General features: G+C 36.2%; 1 protein-coding gene across 1 annotated transcript; it reads right to left on the bottom strand.

Annotated features, from left to right (window-relative positions):
- Positions 1-4,477: 4,477 nt before the first annotated feature.
- On the bottom strand, positions 4,478-25,692 carry Rbm44 (RNA binding motif protein 44). The gene is made up of 15 exons (XM_047547608.1): positions 25,571-25,692; positions 21,748-21,838; positions 16,545-18,142; positions 16,197-16,255; positions 14,771-14,944; positions 13,902-14,085; positions 13,785-13,807; positions 13,568-13,652; positions 11,394-11,508; positions 10,775-10,903; positions 8,073-8,152; positions 7,891-7,964; positions 6,530-6,818; positions 4,729-4,874; positions 4,478-4,601 (listed from the first exon to the last, which is right to left on the bottom strand). Exons 2-15 carry the CDS (start codon positions 21,821-21,823, stop codon positions 4,478-4,480), a joined length of 3,156 nt encoding a protein of 1,051 aa, XP_047403564.1. The 5' UTR covers positions 21,824-21,838; positions 25,571-25,692.
- Positions 25,693-26,114: the final 422 nt, after the last annotated feature.

Below are 26,114 nucleotides of genomic sequence, written 5' to 3'. Positions count from 1 at the left end.
TCAATCCATTCATCCATTAATGGACACCTGGGCTGCTCCCACTATTTAGCTACTATGAATACTGCCACCATGAACATGGGTATGCAAATAACTGTATAAGTTTTTGCTTTCACTTTTTGGGGCATATACTCAGAAGTGGAAATTCTGGATTATATGGTAGTTCTGTGTTTAATGTTTTGAGTTACTGCTTTAACATGTTCTACAGTGGTGGCACTATTTCATATTCTTGTCAATGCACAAATCTTCCCATTTCTCTACATTCTGGCCAAAACTTATTTTTTTTTTTTTTTTTTTTAGAATGGCTATCCTAATAGGTGTGAAGTGATATCTCATTGTGGTTCTGATTGCATTTCCTAATAATCAGTAATATTTAATAACTTTTTGTGAACTTACTGGTCATTGGTATAAATCTATTTTGGAAAAATATCTATTCAAATTATCTGCCCATTTTTAACTGGGTTGTATTTGTTGTTGATGTGTAGGTTTTCTTTTGAACTGGAGATTAATCTCAGGGGTGCTTTACCATTGGGCTACATCTCTAGCCCTTTCTATTTTGAGATAGGGTCTCATTAAGTTGATGAAGAGGCCGGATTCAAACTTGGACTCTTCCTGCCTTAGCCTCCTGAGTCACTAGAATTGCTGGCATGCACCACCACATCCAGGTGTAGTTCTTCATATATTCTGGATATTAACCCCATATCAGAGAAATGATTTGCAAATATTTTTCTTACACCATGGGCTGCAGTTTCATGTAGAGTCCTTTGATGTTCAAAGTTTTAAATTTTATGAAGTCCAATTTATCTTTTATTGTCTGTCTGATGTTTTTGATTCATTTTGAGCTAATATTTGGATATAAGGTGAAAGATCCAACTCTATTTTTGCACACTTTTAAGAACTGTTCTTTTAAGTGTTATCCCAAAGATTACAACACACATTCTATATTCATCAAAGTCTGGTATCAAATAGTAGCATGTGTAGAAAAGAGAGTTAACACAGAAGACCTGAGACCACTATCTTTAGAAAATACTGCTTAGAAGGTAGGCCCTTGCCTGGTATCTGGAAATGTGAATTTTGAGGGGTTCCTCCCCTTTCCAGAAGTGATGACTGCCTCACTGTGCTGAAACTGTTTATACAAACAGCTATTTATGCTGAACAGATGCTTTCCTTCAGAGTGTGGAATTTTGGGAGGTAGGCAGAGATATCTACATGACCAATCCCCAATAAAATCCTTGGGCCGAGTCTTTAATGAGTTTCCCTAGTAGAAGAAATTTTGCAGGTGTTGTCTCAGTTCATTACTGGAGAAATCAAAACACCCTGAGCAGCTCCCTGGAAGTTTGCATCTGGTTTCCTCCAGACTCACCGCAGGTGCTTTATTCCTTTGTTGATTTTGCTTGGTATCATGTTATAATAAATCATACCTATGTGTACAACTATATACTGTGTCATGTTGAGTCCTTCTAGTGAATAACACAGTCTGGGGGAATGATCTTGGGAAACCTAACATGGACATTTTACCCTCTCTTCCCCAACTGCAAGATGCTTGAAACAGTAAGAATACTTATACCCTTCTCAATTTATATGCTAGTATTGTCATGTATTTTAATTATATTAGACTCAATAATAAACACCACTATTCTTGTTTTATACAGTCAGTATTGACAAATATAATTATTCTTTTTTTAAAGTTGTTGATGGACCTTTATTTTATTCATTTATTTATATGCAGTGCTGAGAATTGAACCCAGTGCCTCACACATGCTGGGCAAGTGCTCCATCACTGAGCTGCAATCCCAACCCATAATTATTCTTTTTTGACCTTCATTTCTCCTGCACTTCTGAACCTTCATTTAAAATAACTTTTCTTCTTTCTGGAACACTTTTTTTTTTGGTGGTGCTGGGGATTGAACCCAGGGTCTTGTGCATGCGAGGCAAGCACTCTACCAACTGAGCTATATCCCCAGCTCCTCTGGAATGCTCTTTAGTAATTTATTTTTATTTTTAAAACTGTCTCTCCTTCTAAAGCACCAATTTATTTTTAGGTTTTTTGTTTGTTTCATTTTTTGCAGTACTGGGGATTAAACCCAGGGTCTTCTTGCACATGCTAGGCAAGTTCTTTGCCACTCAGCTACCTCCCTATCCCTCTATTATTTTTTTTTGAGACAGTTCCCCAGTCTGGTCTTCAACTTGTGATCCTCTGCCTCAGCCTCCTGAGGAGCTGGGAATATAGGCATATGCCAACTTGCCTACTATAGTTTTATTTTCATGAAAATATTTTATAGTTATTCTTGAAAGTTCTTTTCCTGGGTATACAATCCTGTTTGTAGATATCTGATGGTGACTCATGAGAATGAGACATTAGTCTAACTGTTGTTTGTATGAATGCATATACGTATGTATTTAGAGACTGGCTCTTGCCAAGTTGCTGACGCTGGCTTTGAACTTGTTATCCTCCTGCCTCAACCTCGTGAATTACTGGGATGACAGGCATGAACCACCATACCCAGTGAGCATGTGATTTTTGTTTTTGCAATGCTGGGGATTGAACCCAGGGCCTCATGAATGCTAGGCAAATGATCTATCACTCAACTACATCCCTAGTCCCAAGTATGTGTTTTTTTTTTTTTTTTTTTTTAAAGTGGTCCTAATAAATATCTAGAGTCCCTCTGGCTAGTTTCTATTATCTAGTATTTAAGCTAATTTTCTTTTTAAAAATTTTTTATTTGTTCTTTTTAGGTATAAATGACAAGAAGGCATTTTGACATACTATGCATATATGGAGTATAACTTCCCACTCTTGTGATTGAACATGATGTGGAATTACACTGGTCATGTATTCATATATGAACAGAGGAAAGTTATGTCTGGTTCATTCATTCTACTGTCTTTCCTATTCATCCCCTTTGTCTAATCCAATGAATTTCTATTCTTCCCTTCTCCCCCACCTTTACAGTGTTAGCATCTGCATATCAGAGAGAACATTTTGGCTTTTGTTTTTTTGGGACTGGCTTATTTTACTTAGCGTGATAGTCTCCAATTCCATCCATTTACTGGCAAATGCCATTAATTTCTTTCTTCTTTATGGGTAATATTCCATTACATATGTACATCACATTTTAAGCTAATTTTCACTCATGTAAGCTTATTTCCTTTATGATTATTTTTATTATATACTTATTCACAAAATAACTATTATGTATAAAATTGCTGGCATAAATCATTTGAGACCTAAAATGATATTACTATCTTCCAAAGAATTCTTTCTTTAACCTTTTAGTTATCTGGCAAAAGCAGTAACTGCAGATCATCTCAATCCTACCTAGGGAATAAATTCTAAATCTGAGTCACAAACCCTCTAAGGAACAAACTACTTTTGGTTCACATTTACTCCTAGAGTATAGCCCTTAGGAATCCCAACTCCTGCAAAGTCTACCAAGTCTCCATTCTTCTGTCTGCAATGCTACCAAAAGGGTTACTTTAGATGTTCCTTGGCAAATAATACCAGGGAGAAACTGGATCCAAACATTGGGTGTAATTCTCTGAGACTCATCTTTTCTGTACCCTAGCCAAGTAATTGATCATTATATTGATAGCTCTTCAGTGTTTCAAGCAAAAAATTTTTTTTAAAATACATATTGAGCTTCTAGCTGATCTCAGTAGAAAGTTGGCTTGAATCACCTAGATATCTATGCTGGAAACAAAAGACACAATACACTGGATTGTAAAGGGAATTCTATGTTAATCTGCAGAAATTCAAAAATATACACAAACTTTTTGCTGCCTTTCTTCAAGAGGTGGTGCTTAATACCCCTCCCCCTGAGTATGGGTTAGATGTAGTGACCCCCATCTAATAGTGTGGCAAAATGACAGATTGCAACTCCTAAGGGCAGTCCACAAAAGACAATGCATCTTCTGTGCTCCCTTGCTTTCCCAAGGGAAGTCACCTGCCACAATGTAAAGACATCCAACGAGTCTAACAGAAAGGCAGGTCCATGTGGCGAGGAAGCCTCTTGCCTACAGCCATGTGACTGGACTGCCATAGAAGCAGATCTTCTAGGTTCAGCCAGTTTCTGGGTGACCATAGTCAGGTCAACATCTTGAATGCAACATGGTGAGACTCTGAACTAAAACACCCAGCTAAGAATCCCAATCTGCAAATTGTGAGACGATAAATATTGTTTAAGTCAATTAATTTTAAGGTAATTGGCTTTGTGTCAATAGGTATCTAATACAATACTGTTTTTTAAATTCAGTATTTTTATGTTACCATTTTAATTTAAAATTATTCTTTTTTTTTTTTTGCGGTACTGGGGATTGAACTCATGGCCTTGTGCTTGCGAGGCAAGCACTCTAACAGCTGAGTTATCTTAAAAGTATTCTTTGTATTTCAAAAGAAAATGAAATCAACTTAAAATGTTTAAGTAATGCTTAAATATGAAAGAAGATGGCTTATTTTACCTCTTTATTCATTTGTTTATTCCTAACTGGAAGCAGAGTTTTTCAGAACAGATGAAGTCATTTCCACAATAGTACTAATAGATAAGCCATTCAGGAAACCTTTATGATTTATTCTCACTTCCTGAAGAGCATCTATAATATGGTCTCTATGCAAAAAGAAAACATACATAAGCATTTTTCTTTTCCAAAGTAATCCATTCTGAATATGGCTAAATTATAGAATTTAACTATATTTTACTTAAAAGTCTGTTAAAATATAATTTTAGTCATTACCTGCTGACTTCTGGATGTAGTTCAGCCAGTCTCTTCATGATCTTGGTAAAACTACGAAGGTTCAATGTATTTGGAGGTATAAATTGAATAGGTGTTTCAGGTAATAAATGAGCAGATTCAATCTGTTTACAATTCTTCTTGACACCCTAAATTAATGAATAGGATGAATAAATGTTGAAAATATGATAAAAAGCAAAAGGGTACAAGAAACTACTTTTTAGAAAGGTATGAAAACTTGAAGTACAGTATAACAAAGATGGAAACAGAAACTGTTATCCACACACTCTATATCAGCATACTCCAACCCATAGCCAACCCCATGGCCCACCACCTAGCTCACTGACCAAGAGTGTGGTCTCCTGAACTAATGCACACCAAAATCACAGGCTGGGTCAGTTGGATTACCTGTCTAAAAAACATGAAACTGGAACATGAAGCAAATAAATTAGTCAAATGATCACAGGGGCTTGACTGAAAATACCAGTCAGAATTAAGCAAAACAAAGCAAGAAAGCAGGCATGAGCAGAGAAAACCATCATGCACAGACAAGTAGGTGCATAGATGCCCAGGCAAGAATCCATACACACCAAATGAGAGAGGAGGGGAGGAGCCACAACCCCAAACCTCTAGCTCAGACCCAATATAACCCAGGTATACTTTTCTTTCCTTTCTACTATACATTGAAACTATGTAACCCCAAATCCATCCTAACCAGGAGATGTCAGTGAGATGAAAGGAAAGGTGTCTTTAAAAGGGATGGCCAATGTGGTAAAGAAGGCAGATGAGGGAAAGACCAATAAAAAGGTCACTAGTGACAATGGAAAGAACACTAGGTAAAATTTTTGAGAATGAAGTCAAAGTATTAGGACAAAGGAGAGAGGCAATCAAATAAATGGAGGCACATAAACTACTTCAGTGAGAAGTCTAGCAATGAAAGCAGTACAAATAAGGAGGGAAAACTCAAAGAAACGCAAAGTCAAGTGAAAATCCTGACAGGATTAGGAAGGCTATAGGTGACCATGAATGAAAGAAAAGGTTTCAGTGAAGATGAGAGTCATTAATGGTATAGAGAAGGAATGGGATAATTCTAAGAATTAGGAGAGGATGGAATAAAGAACACAACTGAACACAGCAAACAAATCAGAGAATGAAAGAAATTTTTTGGAATGATAGGAATGTTTATTATTTTGATTATGGTGATGGATATTTGTTGATATGCCTTTGTCTAAAGTCATTGACACCAAAAAGTGAATTTTACTGTGTATAATTTAAGAAAATCTGTGGAATGCCTAAGGGACACCAGGAATTTTGATCAGCAGTGGAGAGATGAGTGCAAACAAGGCAAACTGTCACTTTCCATGTGGTATTTAAGACCTCGATGAGGTAAAGATGAGGGCTTATGAACATTAAATGACTGTATTTTTTGATTTTAAGAATTGAGATAAGGTTAGCTGTGAAAAAAAGAATGATAAAAATGTAGTTACTTATAGGCTAATAGTGTTTAATTATAGAAACAAAAAGCCTGCAAAGGACTGGCAAAGAATGTTAAAGAGAATGAGTTTTTTCTTTGGTTAGATCTACAAAGATCTAGAAACCACTCCACTCCCAGCCTACCCCCAAAGGGCAAATGGAGCTGTATAAAAGCAGGTTAAGGTGGAATCAAGATTAAAAACAATTGAGTTTGATGTTCTCATTCTTACAATTTCAAATGTCAATATTGGAATTGTTTATTGTACAAAGATATTTATAGCAATAAGGCATGTATGAGAGACCATTTATGGGACCAATTAAGAAAACTAACCTTCTGGTCGGAAGGGGAAAACTCACTGTCTTGCTCAGATCCCAGCTGCCTTGGCCTAGTTCTGGGCAATTTAGAAATTGAGGAGGCTGCATTCATTTCTTTGTTGGTGTTTTTCTCCAAATTATTCAAACCAAGTTTATTCCCATTTTTGGAGGAAAGTGGTGATGTATATTCTCCAGGAGTTTTAACAAGCCGCACATTTACTGATTTTCCATTTATTTCTATTCCATTCATTTCTTTCACAGCCATCTTTGCATCGCTGTTTTTTTTAAAAGCAAGTGATGCATATCTAAAATATAAAAGTAGATGAAAAAGCTCTTTGTTAATGACTTTACCTTATACAATTTTGTAACTATTGACTAACCTATCTTTCTTAAGAATAAATGCTGGGCTGAGGTTGTGGGTCTGTGGTGGAGCACTTGCCTAACATGTGTAAGGCACTGGGTTCGATTCTCAGCACCACATATAAATAAATTAATAAAAATAAAGGTTCATCAACATCTAAAAAAAATTTTAAAAAAAGAATAAACGTTCTTAAAAATAAAAAGGTTACTATACTATACCTACCTGGGACAAGAAGAATGTTTATTCAGGATAACTAAATACAAAACAAATTAAAAACAGAAAATAAAAGACAGCAAGATTTTTGGCTTATCTTCTATTTATTTTATATTAAAATATAATGTTTTAAATATGAAAAGTAGATAAATGAAAAGAATTGCGCAGATTGTCAGTCTAGAGGCAACTGGATAACCATACTAAAAAAATTAAAACTATTTCTTATATATAAGCACGAACTCCAGAGGATTCAAAGGGTGCAAAGCAAAATTTAAGGGGAGGTATTAGTGAACACAATTGATCAGATTATATTGTTCCATTTTGTGCACATATACAACAGTGAAATATTATGTATATTTATAATACACTGCAATGCTATGAAGGTACCATTATTCTCCCTTTACAAAGAGGCCAAGGTACAGAAAAGATAAGTAACTTGCCCAAATTCATGCATGAAATTACTGATAGAGCTGGGAGATGAACCATCTATTTCTAGAGCTTATTCTCTTAAATAATGCACTGTTTCCCCTAGCAAATGGTATAGCCATGATAAAATACACAAAATCATGAACTATTCTATATACCACAAATGGCACATTGAAAAGTACAAAGAAAGAGCTGATGAAGAATAGCACCATTTAATGATTGCAGCTATTTGTCTATGTATCTCCTTCCACTTGTCTGGGCATCTCCTGTGGGAGTGGCCTTTGATTTTCTCACCAATGTGGCTCACATCTATTACAGAATCTCTGGTGTACAGTAGATAAACAATAATGAAAACTTAGTGAATTTGGGAAACATACCTGTAATTAGTAGAAGAATCGTAAATCGAAATTTCAGAAACTTGGTATTTTTGGAAATGAGACCTTAAATCAGCCTAAAAGAAGAAAAATAAAAGTTGTTGAAATGTAGAAAAAACTAATAATCATAACATGAGTAATTGATAAACTTAAAAATAAAGCCCCAAAGAGAAATCCTGGCATACCTCAGATACCGAAGGGCAGAGACCACCAACATGTATCAAAAAACATTTATCTCTTCGTAAGGGTTCAACATTCTTCATTTCTACTTATAGAAAGACATAACATGCAATAGAAATGACACTGACATTTGAAAATACTTCATGTTACCCTCCCCAGATTACCAAGTTTATTTTAAACTTTGCAGCAAATATCAGCACTAGCCTGCAGACAAGCCTTACAAAGTACAGCTCTTAAGATTTCTGGGTCCTAAACATGTCATCTTAAAGAAAAAGAGACTGAATTGACTGATTAAGTCTCCTGAAGCTCAAAAATTTATCAATTACATCATAACTAAGAAAAATGTCATTTATCTCTTGATTCAGAAGTTACTTCTGGAATATTCCTCTGCTGGAGGGACAGCACACCAAAAATACTTCTATATCAGGTAAATATCAACAGCAAATATATAGCTTGTGACAATGGTAAGGGCCCATAAGAAAAGGGAGCAATAAATAACTTGAGCTAGACAGCATGATTTTGGAAATCACAAATCTAGGGTTTGATTTCAGATGTCTTCTTGTCTGATAAAATTTCTTAGACTATATTTTTGAGGTCTTGCTGTGAAAAGAATCTGGTTTGAAATCAAAAAGGACTCCATGAATTCAGATTCAAATGACTATCAACTCCTAAACCTAGCACTCAGGGGGGTACACAAATATTTATTGAATGAATTCTTAGTTTTTACTTACATGCTCAAAAAATTTTATATGATAATGGAAGATTTGTAAATTTTATTTTGCATTAAATAATAATACCAATAAGTAGTTTAGCACTCACTGAATGCTTTCCAGTCTCTAGGCAATATACCAACCACTTCATACACATCATCTCACATAATTCTCACAATCACCTTGTGAGGTAGCTATTGCTATTTTCATTTTACAGATGAGGATACTGAGGCCTTAAGAGTTCTGATTACAAATCTAATAGGTTATGGTGCTGAATTCAGGCAGAGTTCCTCATTTCTAGGTAATACCGCAATTTTTCATTAACTTACTTGATTTATTAATCTGTTTGTATAACAATGTATTCTAAAGAAAAAACAGTGATAACATTTATCTTTATAATTTAGATTTTTACAGTGCAGTGAGGAGAAAGTAAAAAAAAAAAAAAGGGCTGTGCACAAAACTCAGAAGATGCACATTCTACCTACCACCTCACCTTCCATTAGTACAATAAAAATATTTGCTGAAGTTGCTGTGGGTTGAACACTGAATTTTACACTGGAGATAGGCAGTAAACAAAACAAAAATTCCTGGTCTCTCTGAGCTAATATATAAATGTAGAAAGGCAGTTAATATGCCAAGGAACCACAACATGATGTATATGATACGTGATAATGGAGGAAAACAATGCAAGGAAAGACAAAAATGGTTATAATAAAACTGAATAATATGATGTCATTTATTTTAAATTGCATGTGTATTAAATATAGGTACAAATAAATGCACAGAAGAATAGTCACTAAAATATTCAGAGTGGTTATTACAGGTTTGAGAAACTTCAAGTTAAAGTAATTATTTTGGTACTGGGGATTGAATCCAGGTCTCCCTAAGCTGTCTAAGATGGCATTGAACTTGAGATCCTCCTGCCTTAGCCTCTCAAGTTGCTAGGATAAGAAGTGTGTGCCACCACATCTGGTGAATTTTCTTATACTTTCATATATTATTACAAATCTTAATAAGCATTATTTCTAATAAAATTATAATGCTTAATAAGCATTATTTCTAAAAAATCCCTCATACTGTTAAATTAAATAAAAGAAAAATCCACAGAAATAGACAGGAAAAATAAAGGAAGGTATTTAAAACAGGGTAGGGAGTAAGGAGGCTGCTCTTTGATAATTTCCTATCAAAGACAGCATTCAAAGAGGAAGAAAGAAAGACCTTCCTTGGGCTAGTATGTGCACCAGTGGTTAGAACTAGATACCTTTGCTCCACTGGTAGCATAAATATCATTAGAAATGATAGAAGGCAATAATCATGGATACTAAAAAAAATCCTATTATAAGTAATTTTAAGGACTATATAAAGATGAAAACATTCCTTAAGTAGTTAAAATTATTAAAGTAAGGAAAAGCAATGGTTTCATCTCTAATTTGATGGCTGAAAGTACCTGCCAAAGGTTGAGAAGAAAAGGATGCCCTGAAGGAGTACTGATGGTTGGCATTCAGTAGGAGGAAGAGAATATCAGGCATCTTCTGCTAACTAAATCCTTGATTTAAACTTTAAGCCAGTCTCTGAAAAAGAAATCCTTTCTTTTGTGTGTGTGTGGGGGGTACTGGGGATTGAACCCACTGGGGCTTAACAACTGAACCAGGATATTGTGACACGGGATTTTTGAGACAGGATATTGTGAAGTTCCTTAGGGCCTTGCTAAGTTGCTGTTTGGCCTTGAAACTGATACTCCTGTCTCAACCTCCCGAGTTGCTGGGATTACAGGTGTGAGCCATCATGCCTGGCAGAAATAAACATTTAATAGTGATTTAATCTTTTAAAAAACTGACCTCCAACTGACTACTTTTCTTTTTTTTATATATAAGAAAAGCCACCAAATGGAATAAAATATTATAATAGCTCAGTCTCCCAATACAACACAGAAGTAGGCAAGCACTATTTTCAAACAAGCTAGTTTAGAATTTCTCAGTCAACTATTAAGAACAAACCTTGTGTAAATTTTGGATTCCATCTGTCATGTTCTATTTGATTTTCTTGTGTTCCTGAGAAGTCAATTCCTGTCAGGTTCTCTTTAGCATCAAACCAGTCTTCACTTATTTCGCGGTAATTTCTGTACTCTAAGGTATCGAAAACAGTGAACTATGAATTATGTATAATGTTTAACACTGAAAAGTTATATAAAAACATGCATCAGTATGTTGATGACTACCAGTTTTATGTATAAATACAATGATTAACATTAGTAAAATAAGGGAACCAAGTATAAATGTTCTGAGAAGGGCTTTCAGCAGTCTCTGAATAACATTCTTCTCAGTCTGAGTGATTTGCTTACTAATTTTCCTTTAACACTGATTTATAGCTTATTAAAAGCCTTACTTTTTGACATTTGAGTTGTCCTTTACTGAAGAAAAGATGATCATTCTATAACAGAATAACATTACCATCTCTAAAGGGATTAAGCAATGCTGCAGTTCTTTATTACATTAAAATTAATCATCTTTTTGGAATGATCAAAATCTTTTAAAGGAAAAAACTAATGAATAGTAGAAATATTTTAAACATTATTGTTTTCTGGAGTTACACAAAATAATACATTATTATACTGACCTTTATCATCAAGTTTCAGTTGACTGAAGTCTACGTTTATATTACCATTTTTAAAACCATCTTTCTCAGATGATGTATCTTGTGTAGGATGACTACAGTCAGACAATAAAGACATCTGAGGATTAAGATAATACTGATTAACAATTATTATGCTCTTAGTATATGACAGGCACTCTACACCAACATTATTTATCCCTCCCAATAATGAAGGTCACAAGAGTTAAAAAATCATTATAGAAGAGAAAGCTGAATCTAAGTTGTTGGTTCATGTCACACAATTAACAAGAATTAGTATTTGAAACCAGTCTATATGCCAACACTACTGTTATTGAGCAAATGTGGCATACATACACTAGAAGCATTTGACATGATTTTTAGAACTATACATAGAAATATGTATCATGTTAACTTTTTATATATTTAATTTAGTGTATATGCTTATGTGTATCTTCTATTTATGGGAAATAAAAGTTCTTCCCCACATGTAATAGTGAATTGTTCTTTAAACTTATTTAAAGGGACAGTAATTAACTAACATATAGGTAAAATACGGCTATAGTAAATTATGAAAATGGTATGTGAATAGTTGAAATCTGGAAACACTACACTGCACTGGCTTTTACACCTAACCAGTTAATTTAATGAGACAGGCATTAAAGTGTAATTCCAACTTAAAAGACATATTGCTTTATAATCAAAACTACAATTATAAAAATGATGTTATATTTATTTGCATCTTGTACTTCATTATTATTTTTTTGTCATGCTAGGGACTGCTGAACCAAGAGCCTTGCACATGCTAGGCAAGTACTCTATCACTGAGCAACATCATCAGTTCTCAATCTTGTATTTATTAAAACAATATATTGTTCTTAAATAATCAGGTTTTATCATAATTACTATTATAATTGGGAAGAATGCTTCAGAACAACATATAGTCATTAAATGGGCAAATTGTTTAAGAAAACATGTAAAAAATTTGAGTACATTAAAATCTAGTTTTGAATCTGTTCTCTGTGGATAATCAACATTTTTGTTAACAATCAAATAATCTCCTAATTTACCTTTATTAATTTCTCTTAGTAAAAAGAAACATAACTAAGTATTTGATTTTTGGCTCTGTAATTCATCTTGGGGAATTAAGACCACTCAAGGGGTTGGGGAATAAGCTCAGTGGTAGAGTGCTTGCCTAGCATGTACAAGGTCCTGGGTTCAATCCCAAGCACTACGAAAAGTAAAATGAGACTACTCAAATAATGAAACCTCAGAGTTAAAACCAAAGTCAGAAAAGCAGAAACAAACTTCGACTTTCCTACCCTAATACCTCCTCACTTGACAAGGGACTGTATATTTAACTAATGCTTTTTATCACTTCAGAATTTACAGAATAGCCTTACATTGATAAAACATCAACATTCTTGGTTGTCATCTGACAAATATTTGCTTGGGGAAACAAATGTTTGAGATTTGAAGAAACCTAATTTTGAGGTCTGAGAAAACCCAAGTGATTTCTTTCATAAAGGAGGAATTAAAACTTTGTTTTGTCCAAGATGAATGGAATATCATTTTACTCTACCTCATGAGGTGAAAGTGAAAGGCATTAGGTTTAATCCTACTGACTCAACATCATGGTGGCAATATATCATGGTTTTCCTGAGATGGTCTGGGTTTGTACCTATCATCACACTCAATTATTAACATTACTGTCTTTTATCCTCAAAAATTCTAGGTTTGAGCCAGATGTAATGGCACATGCCTGAATTCAAGCTACTCAAGAGGCAGTCAGATCAAAGTTCAAGAACAGCCTGGGAAACTGTACTGTATCAAAATAAAACAAAAATAGCTGGGGATATAACTCAATGGTAGAGCACTTATCTACCAACTGTGAGGTCCTGGGTTCAATTCCCAGTATTGCATTAAAAAAATAAAACTCCCAGGTTTGATGATAAATTACACGGTCACCCTACTCACCATAGATTGTTGACATCTTGGTCAGAAGTGGACCTAAATACAACATTATGTTCCTTCTAGTTGGTTACATGATTCAAATGGTACTACATAAAATAAGCCAGTTGAACAAAAAGTAGAATGTGAGGGTTTCTGAAAGTTACAGTTTACTTAGGCCATAAAATTAAAAGATCTATCTTGATGAACTTTAAATAAAAAAATCTCACTTGAGAGAGTGTCTTTTTTAGGGTTGGAGAAACATCAACATCAGGTGCACTTTGATTATCTAGTTCAGAATCTGCTCCTGAAAAGCTAAACAGATAGGCATTTCATTAAAGGATGGATCCGTGTTCCAAATAGGGACCAAAACAGAGAAGTTCAAGTTAACTGAATTAAGCAGTTGTACGATCAAATAAATTCTAAATTAGATGAATTATAACTTACTCATGTGCCTCTTCTTTCATCAGCTGGAAATAGGAAAAAGGAGAGAAAAATATCTTTGTTTAAATGCTTACTGTCTAAATAAAGTACAATTTTTATTCTTAAAACATATATACATACCCTGTAAGCAAAAGTAGAGAAGGCAGACAATAATTTTGATTCTACTGACAGTGGGGGCAGCTCTTCCAGTAGTGTGCCCTTGTGTATTTTTTCTTTCAAGTTCATATATCTAACTTTTAAGTCTCCCAGAACAGAGAGTAATGCTGACCCTAATTCTTTCTTAGCAGAATTACTTGGTAAATTCCTGTTCAAAGGTAAGTTCACAAAAATAAATTATTTAGGCCCAAGACATTCATTTAACACTAATATTATTCACTTAGTTCTAACTCTACTAGATTATAAAATTTTAGCTGTTGAGTAAAAGAGAATGAACTACAATAGATTTTTTTCTTTTTTCTATCAGGGATTGAACCCAGGGGCACTTAACCAGGGAGTCACATCCCTAGATGTTTTCATTTTTTGAGACAGGGTCTTGTTAAACTTTGTAGAGCCTTGCTAAGTTGTGGAGGCTGGCTCTGAACTTATGATCCTTCTTCCTCAGACTCTTTGAGCTGCTGGGACTACAGGCGTACCACCACGCCTGACTAGATGTGTTTTTTCTAGGGTGAGCACAAGCAACTCTTGATGGATAAACTAGAGAATATGGTAGAATATCATACAAAACCCTCTCACTGACTGTATCCTACTTGGAGTTAATAAACACTGAATCTATCCTTTCCCTCCATTCATCATTCTAACAATGCACTGTTGCCCCTCCACAAAACTCAAATGTATTATTTTTAAATGCCTGTTACCTCTAAGACAGCTAATAAATCAAATTATAATGTACCCCTTATTTTGCCCTTTAAAAATGAAAAATAAATTTTCTAGAATAAACTTAAAGCTAGTGATAGATTTTAAGAAAATACAAACTTAAAATTAATAAACACCTATTTACTCCTCTATTTTCCATTACAAGTTTGTAAATATCACAACAATGGTGATGACACATCTGATAGTGAACATTTAAAAGGTGCATTTCTGCTTTTATGGCTCTCTGCATTATATTCTGACAGCACTTTGATGGCAAATTCTTCTCCATCTCTTTAGAAACTTGAAATTCCCTTTAAAATAAAAGACAGAACCAAATAAGAGTCCATTTTTCCACAGTAATTATATGCCTCTAGAAACAGATTTTAAATTTTTTACAGTTCCTTGTCAAGTTTTAAATAATTCCTACTAAAGACAGAGAGGCTATAGGAACAAAAACAAGGATGTCAAGAGTCAAGGCTAGGGGCTGGGGTTATGACTTAGTGGTAGAGCACTTGCCTAGCCCATGAGTACTGGGTTCAATCTTCAGTACCACTTAAAAATAAATAAATAAAAACAAAGGTGTTCACCTACAATCAAAAATTTTTTTAAAAAAGTCAAAGCTAAATATATTCTAAGAGTCAAGGAAGTGTTAGCAATTTGCAAATTTTTACTTTCTTTTACCTAAAAAAGGATTCCAACCTAAGACTGTGACTTCACTTATCCAGAATCAATGGATTTTTTTCCTCCTCCTCCAACCTAAATTAAGTTTTGGCCAAGATTCTTTAAAAGTTATGAGCATTCTGGATTGAAATTGTTCTTAAATCTATTACTGTAATAGAAAAAAAATACAATGTATATTTTTCCTGCAATTAAGGATCAATAATATAAGCAAATAGTCTACTGTGATATCAAACCAAAAAGTTCCAAGTCACTACACTACATTTTTTTAAACACTGACAGTTCTTAGAAGTTTTCTTTTCTAGTTGCCATGTCCAGCTATTATGGAAGCCAATTTTTGTATTTCATTTTACAGAGCTGAGATACCAAATTAAACTCATTAGAAAAATAAAGAATGGTTGAACAAAAAATTAAATGACTTCAGAGCATGATAACTGGTAACTAATTTGGCTTCTTTTTCTCTCCCATCCGACTTCCTGTTTCTCCATTGTGTTTTGAGTTATAAGTAGTAAGTACAAAATAATTATATGATAAATTAAGATTAAAATACTTCAGTAAGTGTAGCTATTAACTTCTTTAAGGGTATGACATTTGATTCAAAAGGTGCTATTTTGTTTTGGTCTATAGCGGAATAAAAAAATTAAATCAACATGGATTTGGTTTGAATAAGGAAACATAAGCCATAAGATTACTAAAATCTCATTAAGTAAAGAGCTTTAATATCTCATACTGTTTCACCATTATTTATTGGAAGACAAATTGCTGAGGCAGATAATTTCTTAAAGTTCCTTTTAGATATAATTCTATATGATTAAGTATGCTAAACAGAAAGCAAAACTATTTCAGACTTTTCTCACGTAAGTTAAGTTTATATATCCGACCTACCTCTCAGGATGTTTCTTTAAGTCTATAATATCCAATGTTTTTCTTAGTTCCAGAGAATCCTAAAAGTATAATTTAAAATTAAATTGTAAAGATATGACAAACAACTCATGTTATATCTGGAGTTCCAAACTGGTAAAATGTAGAACTAAATAAACTTCAAAAGGTCTTTGTGGCAATAGCTACTCCCAGAGAATAGAGCTGGAGGCAATCTATCTACTCATTCCCCTCACATTTTTTCTCAAAGGCCTCAATATAACATAATGGATCACCAACATTTATATTAGCATGTGCTTTATAAGGTAAAATTTAAAGTAAAATAAAATTTATAATTAGTCATACTGATTTTACCTTATTTAGGAAATTTCCATTTGGTTTTGAAGTGTCAACTGGGACAGATCTTTCTGATCCTTTCGTCAAAACCATCTGTGAGTCTACACAATCTGGACTGCATGACCAGTCTGTATTACAAGCCACACTGGTTTGTTTTCCACTCTGCCATCCACCAGGCCGTTGTTTATTCATCATCGTTATCTCTGTATTGCTTGACGTGGATACCACAGGAGATCTTGCACTAGTTGCTCTGCTGGTTGTGAAACAAGCCCTAAAATCAGTGCTAACATCCACTGTCTGATTAACCGTGACTGTACAACCTGCTGTATCTGTCACTGATTTAGGACATGTTCCTTTCCTATCATGAGAGCAAATTTTATTTGTGGTACTGCTGTTAACAACTTTTAGGGAGCTATCCTTTTCCACTGCCTGATTTTCTCTGACTGAAATCTTTGGTAGTGTAACAGAGAAACCTAACGCTGGGTCAGGTGTACTTTGTAGGCTTTTATAATGTGAATATCCACAGGCAGAAATGACTGAATCATCAAAAACAGAGGTCCAGGAAGTCTGGCAACCTTTACAGGATTGGAGTAATGACTCTAAAGCTTTGTTCTGAGGTAACATGGTAGGATTTTCAAGATGCTGTGAAACTTTGTTCTCAACAATTGTATTTCCACAAAAATCTTTACTTTCAGTTATTTGAGATTTCATTTTTTCAGTATAAATCTTAGTTTTGAGTGCTTTTGGATTCGAGAAACCACTCTTAGATTGAGATTCTTGGTTTCCAAGAGAATTGCTTCTTTGTATAATATCATCAAATACTGTGTGGTACATTAAACTAGTCTCTTGTTCCTTCCACTTTTCATGCTTTGGCTCATGATTTTCTTTTATCATGACAGAATTCTGAAATTTAGAGACATGAGGTGAATATTCTTGTGCAAAAACATTAAGTGAATCCAAAGAAATAATAGAACTACTTTCCAACTTAACATGATTATCTTCTATATTGCTAATACATTTAACTTCATAACCTGAATTTCTTAATTCAACAACTTCCAAATTAGATATACTTAATGTTTTGGCTCCATCAAAAGATAAATGGTTACTTATATATTCTTGCTCTTCTGCGCTGTGATATTCCTGCTGTGAATCTTCATCTATATCATACTTTTGCATATCTTCAGCAGTTTCTTTATAGTCATCATCTGAAATCTTGGAGATTTTTTCCAAGCCAACAGTCTTCTTACCTTGATGCTCCAAAATATCAAAAAATATGTCCTCTCTTTTTTGCTTTTCAGGATCTAATTCTGAACTTAAAAGAGCAAGATTTTCATTTAGTTTTGACTCTGAATAATGTATAGAATATGTCTCATTCAAAAAAGCATAGTCGATACTGTCTTCAAACTCACTTGACTGGGAGTGAGTACTCTCTATATTGGTATCTTGACTTGCTGAAAAATATGGTTCCAATAAATCTGTTTTGTCAATACTGTTGATTTCTTTGTTAGCTCCTTGCTTCAGTGTATTCCACTCATCATCAGGAAGAGTAGATTTGACTTTATTACAAACACTGGAAGAAAACAGTGAATTTTCTTTCTTAGAATTTGAAGATGTATCTGTCAAAAAAAGAACAACAAAATGTTAACAGCAACATTACAGAATCTAAACACTAGAAAAAACTTTAGATGTGATTTGGTCCAGGCTCTTCCCAAAGCAGGAAAACTGTTTATATTATCCATGACAAATAACCCTTATGGTAGTTGATACAAACTGAACTCCAATCCCCAATATGGTAGTATTGGAAGATGGGACCTTTGGAGGTAACCAGATTTAGATGAGGTCAGTACCCTCATGATAGAATTAGTGCTCTTTTAAGAGACATCAGAGAGTTTACTTCCTCCTTTCATGTGAGATCACGTCACTTTAGGATACTGTGAGAATACCGTCACCTTCAAGCCAGGAAGAGATGCCTAATTAGAAGATGACCATGCTAACACCTTGATTTCAGACTTCTAGCACTCAGAACTATGAGAGAATACATTTCTGTCACTTGGGTATTTTGTTAAGACAATTCAAGCAACAGAGTAGCCAGGATTCTCCTTGGATTCTTTAACTGGCAAGGAGTTTTCTATTTACAGGGCAGCCACTGTTTGTGGGCAAATTTCATTAAAAACTTTTCTCTCATAAAATTATTGAATAAATTTTTGGGTGCCTTCTGGTGCCATTCCTGAGCATCTTATAAAAGGAAAAGCAGATAAGAGGTGCTGTTCTCATGCTAATTAGCTTTCATAAGGGTCACAGATAAGCATATAAAGACACAATAGTTAAAAGTACTGATAAGAATTAACAGAGCAGGTATATTTGAGAAGAAAGAATTAGACTTCACAAAAAACTTTACATTTTAGAAGTGTTTTGGGCAGGGTATGGTGGCACATGACTAATCCCAGTGACTCAGGAAGCTGAGAAAGGAGGATCCCTCAGGCCAGTCTCAGCAATTTGGTGAGGTCTTAAGCAACTTAATGAAACTCTGTCTCAAAATAAAAAATAAAAGGGCTGGGGATGTGGCTGGGTTGAATCCCTGGTACCAAAAAAAAAAAAAAAAAAAAAAAAAAAGAAAAAAAAAGTTTTTAAATGATATAGACAAAATAATTTTAGGCAAATCCAACAGTGAGTATAGTTTGCTGTGTGAAAGAACATGGCATTTTCATGAAATTGGAAGCTAGCTGGCCTGGGGTGAAGGAACTCTATAGGAGTTATAGGAACTATGAACTGAGAGTTCTTTCATGCTGTGTCAGATGAATTTTTGGTTCTCTTTCTCGGTCAAAGAAAGATCAATGAAAGCACCTTAAAAGGGTAGTTATGTGACTGAAACAGAGTTGAAGACATTTCCAGCAACAGTAGGAATGAAGCTTGAGGGAGAAGAGCAAAGGCAGGTAGACCAAGAGTGCAAAAGTGACTAGTATAAAAGTTTCACAAGCAATTTGACTGATGAGAAGTGGTGGCAAGACAAAGAGAAAGATCAGCAGTTTTCCATATTTTTCTTTTTCACTAAGACAACTGGAGGCACATTTTATATCATGACCTAACACACATACACACACACACACACGAAACAAAAATTTTACAAAACAATAATTACTCTATGTTTAATGCATTCTTGTGTTTTCTGTCTCCTTTCACTGAAAAATAAAGGCCAGTCACAATCAGCTAAATGATTTCATGACTCACTAATCATCCACTATGTGCTTCAACATTACTCTAAGATTTATTAGTCTTTTTATTTGGTTCAACAGTTACATACTGTTTTAACTATTAGAGCATAATAGATATTTTTATAACTGTTAGGTTATGTTTTCTTAACTTTTTGTATACAATAGTATCATACTATTTTAATTATTAGTCTGGTAAGTTAGGTTTCCTACATTTAAAAAAAAATTATTTATTTTTATTTTTACGGACTGCACTTTTTTTTTTTTTTTTTTTTTTGTGGGACTGGAACTGAACTCAGGGCCTTGTATGTGCAAGGCAAGCACTCTACCAATTGAGGTATATCCCCAGCTCCTACAGACTGCATTTTGATTCATTGTACACAGGGTAATGTTTGTCTCATTCCACTATCTTTCCTTCCCCTACACCTGCCCCTTCCATCATTTGTCTCTACACAATCCAAAGTTCCTCCATTCTTCTCTTACCTACCCTGTCATGTATCATCATCCACTTATCAGAGAAAACATTTGGCCTTTGGTTTTTTGGGATTGGTTTATTTCACTTAGCATGATATTCTCCAACTCTATCCATTTACCTGCGAATGCCATGATTTTATTCTTTTTTATGGCTGAATAATATTCCACTGTTCATATATATATATATATATATATATATAAAAATCACAGTTTCTTAATCTATTCATCTATTGATGGGCATCTAGTAGGTTGGTTCCACAATCTAGCTATTGTGAACTGGGCTGCTATAAACACTGATATGGCTGCATTAGTGTAGAATGCTGATTTTAAGTCCTTTGAGTATAAACCAAGGAGTGGGATAATTGGGTCAAATGGTTCCAAGTTTTCTCAGAAATCTCGATACTGCTTTCCCGAGTGGCTGCACCAATTTGCAAACTACTTTATTTTTAATATTTATTCTATAATCTCCAGATCAAATTTTTTTTTAATTGTAAACAAATGGGATACATGTTGTTTCTCTGTTTGTACATGGCGTAAAGGCATACCATTTGTGTAATCATAAATTTACATCAGATCAAAATTTTTTATGTTCATATTTTAAGAGTATTTTGAACTGCATGAAATATCATACTAGATTTACAAGATAGAGAACTGTTATCACATCTAAAGTCTAGCAGCCTTTCCCTAGGTTTTTAGCATTTAATATACAAATATAAAGTGTACTTTGTTCAATTAGCATTCATGACAGATATTGTCATTTTATAATGTAACTAACACTTTTAAATGATTCCTTTACCTTCTTACAATGTTGTACACATGGGTTATACTCTATTAATTTTATCACCTCAAATTTTTAAGTTCATTCGTTTCTTGTTTTTCCTGTTATTTTAAATCTTTCTTTTCTAAGTGTGTCTCATGAACAATGTAGGATGAGATTTTTTAAAATCTAGAATATCATTTCTTTATTTACACATGTTCATAATCACATAGTTTGGTTATTTCATTTTTTAAAAGTATAGATTATTTCTTTGAACTTTTTTCTTTTACCTTTATTTATTTATTTTTATGGGTGCTGAGGATTGAACCCAGTGCCTCACACATGCTGGGAAAATGCTCTACCACTAAGCTACAATCCCAGGCCAGTTATTTCACTGTTTATGCTCTTTTCTACCATTATATTAGAAAAAGAAATTTCAGATTTGTGGGAAGACAAAACACACAACTTTTTGGGCAGCAGAAGTCAACTTACCCACTTTCTATGAACTACTCTGAAGCAACTATACCCATTAGCAATTTTGAAAGCCTGGCTGAACAAAATCCTTCTTTTTCCAATCACTTGATCTTCCCTATATCCTGTTTTCCTGAAAGGTCCTTCCTAGACTTCTCATATCCACCAAAAATCACCTGACAGAACTTGCAAAGTTAGAAACTGCTTAATGGAGGAAGGCTTAGAAAGCAGCCAGAATGGAGGGGGCTATCTGGTATAATTACACTTAACAATCCTTCCACCCAAAAAGACAACTGGTCTAGACCCTCACCTTTTTTGAGACTTCCTCCACTATTGTGGTAGACTTGTCCAGAAGCTGTCTCCATCAGTGCAGTGGCCTGCATCATTTAAGGATGTATATTCTAGAAAAGGTATAAATATTGAATTATTATAATACTTGGAGTATAATTAAAAAATACTACTAGAAATACAGGAAAAATTTAACAAAGTAGCAGATATAGTCAAAGATTCTAATTCAGAGGTTTAATAAACAATGTTACTGTTAAACTGTTAGAATGATTGAATAATTTTTTTAAAAAGTGTGAATTAATAGCCACATAAAAAACAGACAAGACAGTCTAGCAGAATTTCCAAGGAACACAGTTAGGTTATCAAAAAAAATCATAATCAAGAAGTCTTATAAAGTATATAATATGACAGCATTTATGTCAAAACTAGATAAAAATGATTCCAAAATAAACCATACACTTGTTAAAAGTCAATGACATTGTTGTTATGGTTTAGATATTAGGTGTCCCCCAAAAAACTCGTGTAAGACAATGCAAGAGAGTTTATAGGTGAAATGACTGGGCTATTAGTCTTAGCCTAATCAATGCCATTAATCCCAGGATAGGGATAAACTGGGTGGTAACTGTAGGCAAGTAGGGTGTGGCTGGAGGAACTGTGTTGATGGGAACTTGCCCTTGGGGTTTATATTTTGTCCCTGTGAGGGCAGCTCTCTCTGTGCTTCCTGATCCCCTGTATCCAGCTGCTTTCCTCTGCCACACACTTGCTATGATGTTCTGTCTCACCTCAGGACCCAAGGAATCAGCTGCCTATGGATTGATACCTTGAAAACTGTGAGCTCCCAAATAAACTTTTATTTCTTCAAAATTGTTCCTGTCAGGTCCTTTGGTCACAGCAGTGGAAAGGCTAACTAAAACAATGGTACATTCATACAGTAGAATATCTTTCAGTATCTCTGAATGCCCACCATGTACCATGTTGAACTAGTGAACAGTTTAATAAATTTTTCCCTATGGCACATTTTTTAAAAAATATTTTTTAGTTGTAGATGGGCACAACCTTTATTTATTTACTTTTATGTGGTACTGAGGAACAAACTCAGAGACTCACAAGTGTGAGGCAAGCGCTCTACTGAGTTACAACCCCAGCCCAAACACTCACATTCTTAAGGCAGGACACAAGAAACAAATTAGTAAGTAAAACATACAGTATGTTAGATGATGACAAAGCAACAGAGAAAAGCAAAGCATGCAAGAGATGAGGGAATACTGATTTACTAGGGTACCTATTTCAAGTGCATGGAGGAGGGGTGTGCACTTTAAATATGGTAGCTAAGGAACACTTCTCTGATAAGGTGAGACTTGGAAAAAACAACTGAAGAAACAGAGGGCAAGAGCCATGCAGATACCTAGCCAGTCAGGAGGCTTCTGTAATACTCTGGGCAAGAGATAGTGATGGCTGGGAACACAGTGACTGCAGCAGAGAAGTTTGAGTGATTAGATCCTTGATCTACTAGTTAGGACGGAGGATTTGTCTTGTTGGAATGGATAGGAACTGTGAGAAAACAGAATCAAGAATACCTCCTAAGAGCTTTACACATGCTAATTCTGATATATCTATTAGACTTTCAAATGGAGATAGAGTTCTGGAGATCACTGAGGTTATCTAGGACTGCACTGTCCGTTAGCCTTGTGTGGTTAATGAATACTTGAAACTGGCAAATCTGAACTGAGATGTGCTGTAAGTGTAAAACACTCCAGATTTTTAAGAATTAATATGAAAAGAAACAAAATGTCATTAACATTTTATCTGAATACAAGCTGAAATAATAACAATTTCATATATTGGGTTAAATAAAACACTAATACTAATTTTAAGTATATATTTTTCCTTTGTTAATGTGTCTACTAAAAAAATTAAAATCACACATACTGTTTGCATTATGTTTCTTTTGGATAACACCAATCAAAACAGAGATTTAAATCTACGAGTTTGAATGTAAACATCTGTAAATGAAAAAGAAACAAGAGAATAGAGACCCAAGAATTAGGTGCTGAGGCATTCCAAAGTTGGAAAAAGCTGAAAAAAAGAACAAAGGATATTGAGAAAGAACAATATATGTGGCAGGAGAAAGACCAGTAGGTCTTTCCAGTAGATATGGTAAGCTGGAAGACAAGTGAAAAGGCTGTTTGAAAATGGTGAGGATATTTAAAACAATGAGATGAGGGCCACTCGGAACTGAATCTGGCAACACAGAGGTCATTTATAATCTACAAAAGTGATTTGGTCAAAGGATGGAGATGAATGCCTGTTTGGAGTAAGCAGATTAACAAGAAACAAAGAACTGGAGAAAATGAGTACATATAATTGATCCAAAAATTTCCTCTGTGAAAAGAAATAATTAAGATGATGTGTGTGGGGGGATGGTAAGTAGAGAATTTAAAAATAATTAAAACCATGAACAAAATGAGCCAATAACTAAGAAAAAATAATTTTAGACAAGAGGATAACAGACATAATGCATAAAGTACTCCTGAAAATTAAAATACATCCAAAGAAAAACATACACAAATTCGGACTGGGCAATTCATATGATTGTAAGAATCATAGTCATGTGCCGCATAACAACATTTTGGTCAACAACAAACCACGTAACTTGGTAGTTTCTAAGATATCACCTACGAATGTGGCTGTATAAATAGACTCAATGATGTTCAAATGATGAAACTGACTGATAACACATTTCTTAGAACATGTTCCTGTCATCCAGGGATGCCTGATGCCCTGGGCTAGGCCTGTAATCTGGGCTACTCCAGAAACTGAGGCAGGAAGATTACAAGTCTGAAGTCATCTTGGGCAATTTAGTGAAATCTTGTCTCAAAAAATAAAAAGAGCTGGGGACGTTGCTCAGTACAATAGCACTTGCTTAGCATGTTCAAGGGCCTGAGTTCAATCCCCAGAATAAAAATGGACCGAGATGAATTTAACAACTAAAGTCTGGGGATGCAGCTTATTGGTAGAGTCCTTGTCTAGCATGCTCCAGGTCTTGGATCCCCATTACAGGAAAAAACAAGACCCCAAACCGCACAACTACATATCACAAGAGGAATGAGCCGGGCCTGCCAGAGGCCGCGTGTAATCCCAGCAGGTCAGGAGGCTGAGGCAGGAGGACTGCGAGCGAAAGCCAGTCTCAGCAACTCTGCGAGACCCTGTCTCGAAATAAAATATAGCAAAGGGCTGGGGGTGGCTCCGTGGCTGAGTGCCCCTGGTTAACCCTGGGTAGCAAAGACCTCAGTATCATCACGACGCAAATTAGAGGGGCTCTCGCCTGTCAACTTGCAAAGGCCTCGTGTTCCATCGTAAAAACGACGGAACGGACCCACCACGGGGAACCTTCCGAGGCGACGTGGCACCACCAAAGCCCGCGACCTGGAGACGCGCACGTTCCTGCCCGTGTCTGCGGCGAAGGCGGGTTTGCGCCTGAGCACGTGCACCCGCCCGGCCGGCCCGCGCCTGGCCCAGCCAGCGGTCCGCGCCGCGCGTCCACCTTCGCGCCCCTCGGCCAACTCGCCCAGGAGCCGCTGCGGCACCGCCAGGCCCGCCGTCCCGCTGCTGCTGGCGGGGCAGCCCGCACCGCCCGGTTCCCCAGCCGGGCGCCCGGGTCCGCCCACCTGGCGCCCCTCGGCCAGGGCGGTTCCCCGCAGGCCGCGCACACGCCGGTCGGCGCCTGCCTCTGCCTCTCGGGAGCCACCAGGTGCCCACGTCCCCCGCGGCCGCGCCGGCCCGCCGCCCCCTCGGCGCGAACGCCCGGCGGCCCCCGGCCCGTCCCGCGCCCAGGTCTGTCGCACCTGCAACCCGGCCGTCGCCGCCACGCGTGCGGCATCAGCTCTCGGCAGCGGCCTCAGAGCGAGTGCGGGCTAAGCGCAGCCGCGGTGCCTGGTGGGTAACGGCCGCCGGCGGCCCGCCCACCGCCTGGCAAACTGCCCTGCTATTGGTCGGCGCGAACCGGGCGGCGCCGTGATTGGCCCGGTGTGAGGGCGCGAAAGAGCGGGAAGGAAACCGTCGACTTGGTTTCCGCCGTGCGGAACGGAGAAAGGCTGGGCCTCTAGCCTTCCTGCCTCGCCGCTCGACACCCTCATAGGACTGCGCGCCTCTGTAGGCAGAAGCCAGAAGACCCGTGTCCTCCCAGGCGGTGGTCACGCAGCGTCGCTGCCCCGCCTCAGAATCAAGTGTCAGGCTTCTAGAAGCCCCGCGGGCAGGGTGCGCGGGGCGCTGGCGCTGGTCCTGGCGCAGCATTGAAGGGGACTCCCCCTGCTCCGCGGTCGGGACAGATGACACCCTAGCGCAATGGCCTTAACGAGTCGGAAGTAAGGAACTAAATGCAAGATGCGT

Source organism: Sciurus carolinensis, chromosome 3 (assembly GCF_902686445.1).
Source record: "Sciurus carolinensis chromosome 3, mSciCar1.2, whole genome shotgun sequence".
NCBI classification, from domain to species: Eukaryota; Metazoa; Chordata; class Mammalia; order Rodentia; family Sciuridae; genus Sciurus; species Sciurus carolinensis.
The sequence above is the reverse complement of the archived record's forward strand: the minus strand, read 5'-3'. Positions and strand labels throughout refer to the sequence as shown.

What these genes read in the sequence shown, in the direction of transcription:
- Rbm44 (XM_047547608.1), bottom strand. Translation starts at nt 21,823, where the DNA reads ATGATGCAGGCCACTGCACTGATGGAGACAGCTTCTGGACAAGTCTAC. An exon ending in TGGAGGAAGTCTCAAAAAAG is followed by an intron (nt 18,143 to 21,747) that starts GTGAGGGTCTAG and finishes TTTTTTTGACAG; the next exon opens with ATACATCTTCAAATTCTAAG. An exon ending in TCTCTACTTTTGCTTACAGG is followed by an intron (nt 13,808 to 13,901) that starts GTATGTATATAT and finishes TCCTATTTCCAG; the next exon opens with CTGATGAAAGAAGAGGCACA.